General features: G+C 39.6%; 1 protein-coding gene across 1 annotated transcript in view; it reads left to right on the top strand.

The window, feature by feature from the left end:
* Positions 1 to 3,484: 3,484 nt before the first annotated feature.
* LOC108608123 (laminin subunit alpha-2) overlaps positions 3,485 to 9,924 on the top strand; it is a 71,641-nt gene continuing 65,201 nt past the window's right edge. Inside the window, 1 exon segment of the mRNA XM_033294971.1 lies at positions 3,485 to 4,611. Coding sequence (XP_033150862.1) covers positions 4,212 to 4,611 — 400 coding nt within the window. The 5' untranslated portion in view covers positions 3,485 to 4,211.

Below are 9,924 nucleotides of genomic sequence, written 5' to 3'. Positions count from 1 at the left end.
CACATAATTTCGTAAATGAATCAATCAGACTACACCAATGCTAATAATTTGCTCTTTACCGCTACTTAGTCATTAATCATTGGAAATTCCTTAGGCATTGCCATTGATTTATGTGAATTTCCAGGAAGTTACCCGAAATAAAAATGGTTAGCTTGTTAGCACTTGAATTTTGTGCACTCGTTTCACCCACAACACAACACAACACAGCACAACACAACTTGAGGCAATTTACATAACAAGACCAGTTCCCAAGACAAGTCTCGGGCAAGAGAGCAACACAATCAGTGGCGCTACAATACCCAAAGCCTGTCAACGCGTAATCCATCAAAAGAGCGCAGCGTCAGCATGTGAGGCAACAACTGGCAGTTGTTAGTTGCCACAGACAGTTGCAACTATGTATAATACACATGTATGTACATATGAGTACTAGAAGCAAACACTTGAATCAGCAGCAGCAGCAACAGCTTGGTAGAGACCCCCCCTAAAGGCGATCGAAATCAATTTGGCGCTTTAGCAGACGAGCATGCCTCCATGCCATGACACGCCCACCTCCTGTCCAGTTGCCAGTTGGCAGCCAAATGCCCCACAGGAATTACAAGAGTTAGCAGAGTCTCTAGTCTTCGCTACTTCGCTCTCTTGTCTTGAGATTGCGCCTCAGCCTGGCACCTAACTCTAATTGGGCATAATTTAAATTCCGCTCGTGAGCGCCATGAATTGTATTTAACGTTTTGGCGCTTCCAAAGTTGGTGCTGCGGCCAGAGCCAGACTCAGAGCTGTGGCACTGTCGGTAAATTTTATTTGATTTTATTTTGGCCTTTACTATTTGGCTACTGCGCGCGGCGATTTTCGCGACCACAGATTGCAGTCGAAACTTCCTTATTTGCTGCAAAAAGCGTTCACTGCTGTGTGTGGCTGTGTGTGTCTATGTGTGTTTTAGACTTTGTCTAGTCTGTTTGCCATTAATTGGTTTTGCGCCTAAAGCGCAGGCAGCCGCTTGGAACTGTACAATAGTTTGATGCCTTAGTTTTGATTAGGAGGCGGCTATTAGAAAATTGAATACACGAGTAGTTCACTACGTGAAAGGTAAGTCCAAGATGGCTATCAGACTAAATGGTCATGAAAGAATTGCATCACAACTGGAAATTAAAACGTGTCTAGCGCTGTAGGTCAGAGCCAAGAATTTGGGTAATGTGCGCCACAGGAAGTTGTCAAAGAACTTGTTGCTCTGTGTTCCTCGAAGTTCTTTGGCCCGGCATGCCAAGGACAACAATTTGTAAGCCATCATTTCAATTAAGACGCATAAATCACAGGCACAGCATTCTGTTCATGATGATGATGATGATCAACCTCAAGTGCTCTGGGGGCACTTAAGCACATGCGCACACAACCTACGCGGCCTCAAGGTAACTGAGAGTAAGTAGAACCTTCGCTTGAACCCGTTGCGCGTACATTTCATTTGGTAAACGAACCAATTTAAACGGCACACAGAAGACAAAGGGCAACCGACTTAATCCTTGCCATACCATCCAATGGATGGCTGGTACCAAGGGCCTGAGCTCTCAGCTCAGTTCAGTTCAGTTCAGCTCGTGAAACTGCTGTTTCACGCTTCGACAAATGTGAGTGTGTGTGTGTGTGTGTGTGTGTTGTGTGTGTGTGTCTGGTGTGTGTGTGTGTGGGTGTGTTGTTGCCTGGGCCAATTGTTTGAAGTGCAACGTACAACAAATTGCATCAGATACAAAAATTGTACTTGCTGTGGCTTCTCCTTAGCTCCACGACATGCTGAACTTATTAGGCGCATTGTCGAGGTAGTCTCGTATTTATGTAAGTGCCCATGAATTGAGTTGCAAATAGCCTGCGGGCAACATGAAACGTGCGCCACCGAAAAACCCAAAACAGAAACAGATACTCAAGTATCCGACAGATACACACACCGACCGAGAGTAGAGTGAGAGCGAGAGCGAGAGATTTCAGATACGGCGTTAAGTGCTCAAACCTCCACCTGCTGCGCTTGCCGCTGTAAAAATAAAACAGGACGCACAACAAAAGCACCGCAAGGATATTGAACAGACCGAGTTGCCAACTTGCAACTGTCAAAACGAATTTAAGACCAAACAATAAAGTGTAAATGTGCCATGCAACGAAATCTCGGAGCACAATAGACACGAGAGGCTCAAGGCGCAGGCGCAAGGTGCTAAACAAAACCAAACAATGTTTTCCTAGCGCGCACTGGGAAAATCCCATTGAATCCAATATGCACTTTGTATTTGTCGAATTACCTGTAAAGTCACTGCCAAGCAAAATCAACAGGTAAACAGTCAGACAGTCAGACAGACAGACAGACAGCCAAACAAGCCAGAAGTGCCGGCAAACCAAAAGAGCGCAGTTGGAACTTAAGAGCGAGCACCAACTAACTAAATCAATGCTGTGGAACTTAAGTTTTGTAGCTGCTAAAGAACAATGTCAAGGTACAATATTTTTAAAACTTTTATTGAATTAATTAAGCAGTAAACTATTTTTTATAGAATATTCGTATCTTCAATATTTTATTTTATTTGTTTTTAAAATTTGATATTTAGCACTTAAAGTATTTTGGAATTATGTCGTTTACAAAATTTCGTTTATTCTCGAACATTTAGTTTAGAAAAAAGCGTGCAGCAAATGCGTTCCACAAATGATCCTCTTGCAACTGTTGCTGGACCTGCAGCTTGTTTCCCGCTAAATGTAGCTAAACTTGTTTAAGAAGCAGACTTCCGGGAAACGAACTTCAGAGTTAATGAAATATAGAAAAAAATTAGTTTTAAAATGAAGGAAATATAAAATAAAATTTTATGATTTTTAATTATTTTGTAACACTTAAATATCAATTAATTTAATTGTGCCAAAAGAAAAAATGTAATTAAATGTAATAATGCAGTATTTGCACTATAAGAGTTACTGAGCGATAGAAGAATAATATTTTATTTTTGATAATGCTGCTCCTGGCTTAAAAGCCTAAATTTAGTGATTAATTTATAAGTTACAGAATACCTCTGTAATTTGTAGCTCTTAGATTGAAATTAAAAGTAATATATACTTAGTTTTTATTCCAAAAGTTAAAAAAAAACTTTTAAATAAAATAGCAAATTTATTTTTTAACAAAAATAAGGTTTTATTCATACTGAATTGAAAAGTAATTGTTATATCGTAATTTTTATTATAAGCAAGCAAGAATTATATTAAGCAGAAAAGGCTTAAAATAACATTTAATATTTAAACAATTCATTAACTATTAAACGATTACTTATGGTGTTTTTGATTTGACTTAGCAACAATATATTTGTATAGATTTTCTTTAAAGTCTTTCCCTAGCTATTTTTCCACACACAGCTGCAGCTGCCAGCACTGAGTGCAACAAGCAGGCGGCAGCGGCAGTGGCAGCGGCACCGGCACACGATCGCCGAGCGGCAAGCGCGCGATCGTCTCTCAGTTCGAATTTGACGGTCGATTGTGTAGGACGGAGCTACTGCGCTCAGACGATTCGGTTCGATTCGATTGATAGTGCGTGTGGCTTTTAATAGTGGATTGCTCTATAAGTTGATAAATGAGTGTGTGTCATAAAATTAAATTGCAATTAAATGATAATGCAGTGTGCACTCCAATAAATAATAAATAAATAAACGTGCAACAAAAGGAGGCAGGCGCAGAGTCAATCAGAGCACGCGTTTATATTTAAATCTGAATTAAAATTTGATTATTTTGTGCGTTTTTTGTTTGCGTTGAGGATATACGAAAATAGCCGAAACGAAATTTGTCGCTGTCGCTGTTTCAGTTGCCGTGTGCGCTGTGCGTGAAACAAAAATAAAATTAAATAGCGCAAAAATGCTGCAGCCGTGCAAGTGCATGAAATAAATGCGAAACGAAAAAAAAAGAAATAATGAGATAGAAATAAAGTTGGTACTTCGCATATGCCCCAAAGGCAAATAAAGAGTGCAAAACGCAAAGGAAATGCGTAAAAAATAATCATAAAAGTCTCAGACCGAACGACGACGCGACGGCCAAGCGGAAATTGTGCAAAAAAAAAAGAATAAATAAAAAGAAATTTATAATAATAAAGTGCTGCAAATTCTGAGAAAGTGCCATGTAAAATGTGTGTGTGTAAGCATTAAAATAACAAGTGGTGTGTGTGCGCAAGTAATAAAATCAAATTTAAATACATAATTAAAACAAAAAGAATGCAGTTCGTAGTGTGGAGCGCGCTGTGGCTGCTGCTGCTCCAATTGCTGGCGCTGAACTCAAGCCGAGCCCAAGCCAAGCGGCAGACGCGGCTCAAGCACTTGCAGTCGCTTTCACCCGCACAGCTGCTCAAGGACTACGATGTGAGCAGCAACAGCAGCTACTCCCTGGAGCAGCTGGAGCAGAGCGTTGTCTCCTGGACCGGCGCACGCATCACCACTCAGCGCCGCCAGACGACGCCCAGGCCGAGCAATCCACGCAGACGCAAAACCAAAAGTGGCCTGCTGATTGAAAGTAACATTGCTGAGGATGCTTCCGCATCTGCGTTGAAGAAGTCCGTCGCACAGCGTCGCCGCAGCGGACGCCTCCAAAGGCCAAATAGCAAAGCGAATGCCAATGGTGAGTCTCCATAGCTGCTGCCATAACTGTTTGTATAGCGTCGCTCTGGGCTTAGCTGCATTCTCAATATGGATGCAGTAGTGATCGATCTCGTTCGCTACTCTCGGCTTTGTTGCTTGTTGTGGTTGCTGTCGTGTTCGACGTGTCTTGGCCTCCATATTTGGGCGCTCAAGTTGAAAGAACTTTCATGTGAAAGTTGTGACAGTAGGAAGAGCTGCTGCTTACTATTATTATTATTTATTGCTTATTTGATTGTTGTGTTTTTATGTATTCTATACGCTATTACGTGCGAGGTCCAGTTATGGGCTAGCAATGTTGTCGCTCGTTGCTGCCTCTTGTTGCATGTTCTGCTCAACTGTAGTCTGCACTGCAAGAATGTTTATAGTTGAGATAAATATTTGTGCAGCATTTATTTATAAATAGCAATCAAAACAAATAATATTTCATACAAAACACTGAACAATTGCTCAGCTCAATTTGAAAAAGGCACAACAAGCTAAAAGAACAAAAGAGCGTGTGTGTGTGTGTGCACCCACACTTTAGGGCATATTTTTAGAAACGTAGTACATGTGAGCATTCAACAATAGCGCCAGGCTCAGAGCTACGCTCGCGTAATTGTGGTTTGGCCCAGGCACACACAATAGGCAATTGTTAGATACAAATACAACAACAAAATTCTTCACACACACACACACACACATAGAATTTTAGAAGAACCCTGCTGAAGTGCATAATGGATGGGTTTAGTTTTGAGAGCCTGCGTGCGTATCTTATAGCTATGACAGGCTCTAGGCGAGCCGCAGCAACACGCGCTAATAGGAACATGTGTTGCTTGCAACACTGCCACAGCAACAGCAACAGCAACTGCAACATGCTGTTTAGGTGTTGACCAGTGTAGCACACACATATGGCTAAGATGTGCGCTCTGCTCCCTTGACTGGTTATAAAAATAAAGTGGCTTATCGTGTACGCTAACATAAGGCAAGTCGTTAAAATTTGTTATGCCCTGCTGCTGCTCCAATCCTCTACCGCTTTCCAGCTCGGATGCATTCTTGTGGTCAACACAATGCCAGCCAACGTATATGGGCTTGCTAATTGATTGAACTGTAGTGTCAGTGACATTCTGAGCTCAGCTTATGATAAATACTTAAATGTTTGTATATAACTTTATGTCGGAACATCATCAGATTGGCCTAGATAAGATTAAAGTTAAAGCCTAACTTTAAATTGTATGCAAATGTAGCATTTTAAAAGAGATTAATTCAGCTTAGCTGCCATTAGCAACGTTGCATTTAAATTTAAATCATTTTTTTTGGTTACAAATCCAAATGTAATTTGGAACAATATTTAGTTCATAACATCACAGTTTCCAATACTACTTTAAACTGCGTTTATTTATTTTAATTTTCTTTTATATTTAAATTTCACGCTTTAAAAAACTAGAGAACTTAACTTAACTTAATTTCCATAAGTCCGACTTTTTATTAATTGTCATTGACATCTTTTCAACTAGTCAAGTTTTCCTTAACAATTTTACACTAAAATTTGCTCCTAATGTGGCCAAGGACCAAACTCCAATAACTCGATTAAAATCTTGCGAATCAGTTAGGAATTTTAGGAAATCAGTGCATTGATTGAGGACAATAGCTCTTTAGAATGAAAATAAGAATCGATTTAAAAATTACCGCTGAAATAATTTCATAAATAATTACAATTTTATGTTAATTATAGAAGTACAATATTCAATTTTAGCCATTTTATTAAAGTCCATACTAACAAGAATATATTTAAATATAAAATAAATTGGAATATAAAATAAATCAAATTATTAAAGCAATATTTATTATTTTACTCAATAGGCCAACATAATAATAAGTTTAATTTTGCTTTTTAATTTCTATTTCAAGCTTCAGCTTTCAAGCAACTTTTCATAGCAACTTATATAAAAAAAAAGTGATCTCAATGATTGCAAATTGATGCAACAAATACTTTTCTAAATGCATTGCAATTGCAAATTGCTTGAGTTGCCAACAGCGACTCAGACTGACGGCAACTCAAGTGGGGACAGCTTGGCGATCCGCTGAGACACTGATAGAGCAAATTATTGGTGATTAAACGGCGTGTTGATTATTTATAATGCCAAACGAGCTGTTGGCTACGCAACGAAATTCAACAGCTATTGGCATTAATTGATTGATGGCTTGTTTAGATTAAAGTAGCGAGAAAATGAAAGTTCAACTGAAATGGGTCAACAAAATTTTAGCCTACATCGGTTACAGATACAAAGATACTTATTGAAAGATACAATGAGACAGATACAACGCCAACGCCAACGCCATTGCCACATTATTGTAGCTAAGCTATGCCTAATCAACTCACACACACATACAGTTTATCAGCTCATTAGCCAACAACTCCATGGAGTGTGTGTGTGAAGTTCTTATAGACTTCGATTCCATAAGTCATGGACAAACTCTTGTTGCTACGCTATTTACATAGTCAGCTGGAAAGCTGTTTGCCGATTGAGAAACTGTTTGGAAAATGCATTCTTCATTGATTTTTACGCCGCCGCCACTTTTGTGCTGTGCCGTTGCCGTTGCTTTTGTATTTGTTTTTGCTGCTTGTTAACTGCATTACACAATGCTGGAAATTTAGATTTGTGGGAAAACTGTGCTCTGGACTGACTCGTCGAAGTCAGTGCCCAGTGCAGAGAGTTTGGAGTCGAGTCGAAGTCAGAGCATGCTGTCATAGTTTTAGTTGTTTTAATTTTTTATTGACATGTGAAGTGGAAGTTGCTGTAGAAGTTTACTGAACTTTACTATTGGATTTTCCACAGCCGCCGCAGAGCTTCCAAAGCGTGAAAAGCAAAAGTTTTGAACTTGAAGCCCGGAGAGATTCGTTATAAAAGTTTGGCTTGAACTTGGATTGATTGAGTGGATTTCTGCTACGTTTTTGTTATTGTTTATTTAAATGGAATATTAACAATGGGAAATTCAGTTCAGTAGGGTAGCCCATGATATTTATTTACACGTGCGGAAAACACATGTCAAAACGACTCATAAAACAATAAACAATTCATTCTTTAAATAATAGCAACTCAACAATTGGGCTACTCATTAAACCAAAAAACAAAGAGTGAAGAACACAATGCACTTCATTGGAGTTTGCGCGCAGCTTGGAAATCGGATACGGAAACCTAATATACTCTTTAGAATATAAATTGCCATAGCTCGCTTTTGATGTGAAGTTCCAATAAATAAACCACTAAAGGGCAACCATGGGCAGTTTTTAGAGTTCAAGCAAACAGCGCAGATCGTGTAAACATTTAGTTGGGGCCCAGCAATAAATAGAAACACAATTTGTAGCTGTAACTTTCATAAACAAACAGAAATGCGTGTAACTTTAAAATAAAACTTTTTGAATACTCTAACAACTCTCAATGCTGACCAATGGAGCTGGAAGCGCAACATAAAGCTGCAACATTGCTGTTTACATAGGTAGAAGCATCGTTTCTGTTTAGAGCTATAAACCGATGTTTAATTGCTGACCAGATATATCTGAGATGGTTCCAGGCAATGCCACCAAATGCTTTGATGTGCCCCCACATAGCTGATGGCAATAAATTAATGTTATAGACCAAGTTTTGATAAGACATTGACGCCACCAGGCAGACGACTGCCTCCCTCCATTTAACGGGTCAGCTGTTGATGTGTGGCAGCGTTTTTCTGTGGCAAGAACAAATTCATAGCTCGTTAGAGCAGACACTTGAGATAAGAGCGCGAGAGAGCGACGCATTTTGTCTGCGACTCACAATAAATTGTCGTCGCTGCCTCAGAATCCCAATTTAATTGGGTCAATATCCAGAAGAATGCCATATGGCTCGCTCTTCTTCTTCTGCTTAAAGTAAGACATTGCTTGGCTGCTGCTCTATCGCCTTTTAACACTCATCAATGTCAGAGAGCCCAGAGCATTATCAATGAATACCTGCGTCTATATCGTATCATTTGTCAATATTTAAGCTGATAAACGATCGTTGATCGAAAGCTAAAAACAACTGTCATTGAACTTCATTGATAAATGCCTGGCGACAGCTCTCTCACTCCTCCTCAATGTAAAAGCAAACAGAATATTCAGTTTGACACTGATAAGCTAAATACACATATAGTCTAGTCACAACTTGACCGATATCAGGTTACAATTCTTACCTGTGTCTCTTTAAATTGCAGCAAATATTTTAGGTTCACATATGTTGAGCTAAGTTGAGATGTCTGATTTCCTGGAAAGGAAGCGCTCGCTGCTTTTCGCCAGAATATGAAAATTTGGAGCAAGTTGAAAAGCAAAGCACAAACACAAACACACAGACACACAGACACTTGAAAGTGTTGTATAAATATCCATGGAGCCTTAAACTAATTATGCTTTATGCTCGCGCTGAAAGAAAAGCCAAGCAGAATATTTTGTTTATTTGTGTTGCGATGAAAGCAGCGCAGGAAATTAATTGCAGCTGAGGTTTTGCTTGGAATTACTTTGATTATAGTTAAGTGCAAACAGGATATAGCAGAGCTCTTTGATAAATATACTGAGAATTGCTGAAAACTTTAAGTGAAAGCGAGTTTAATTGCCAAATATAAGCATCACTCTGATTCTCTCTCAGCAACTCTCACTCTTAATAATTTAATTCAATTTCTGCATTACTGACTCATCAAACTGAGCATTGGACTCTTGTCCCCAGCAACAGTCGCTGTCTGGCATTTCAGCAAATGTGCCGACAATTGACGACAACTTTTTTTTGCCAGTCTATTTTGAATATGTCTTGGCTTGGTGGCGCATCCATCAGCAGCCAGACAAGCTGCAGACTATTTACAATTTGACGCTGGAGGCAGCCAAGTCAGACAAACGGACAGACAGACTTCTGATAGAGAAATGCCATGACTCACACATTGAGCAGCGAAATGGCAAAGCAAGTGTTGAGTTCAAAGTCATGGGCAGCTTGCAGTTTAAATTACTTTTTTTTTTAACACTTGCATTCGCATGCGCCAAGTTAACATAGAAAAGCGTCTGTCAAATCACACGAATAAGAAACAAATTACCAGCAGACATGCAGCAGCTAAAAGCCAAGCGAATCAGGTTCAGTCTAGCAGATTTTTGGGATGCACAGCTGGAGCGCAAATGGCTAAAGCATCTGCCAGGCTGCTGTCGACTGCCGTTGGCGGAGCCACTTTTCTCCACTTTTTATTTTTGGGTTAGCCACTGACAGGCGCTCGACATTTGACTTTAAAAGGATTGAAACATTTGCCGTGCCATTGATTAGTG

The sequence above is a fragment of the Drosophila busckii genome, chromosome 2L, assembly GCF_011750605.1.
Source record: "Drosophila busckii strain San Diego stock center, stock number 13000-0081.31 chromosome 2L, ASM1175060v1, whole genome shotgun sequence".
Classification (NCBI taxonomy): domain Eukaryota; kingdom Metazoa; phylum Arthropoda; class Insecta; order Diptera; family Drosophilidae; genus Drosophila; species Drosophila busckii.
The sequence above is the reverse complement of the archived record's forward strand: the minus strand, read 5'-3'. Positions and strand labels throughout refer to the sequence as shown.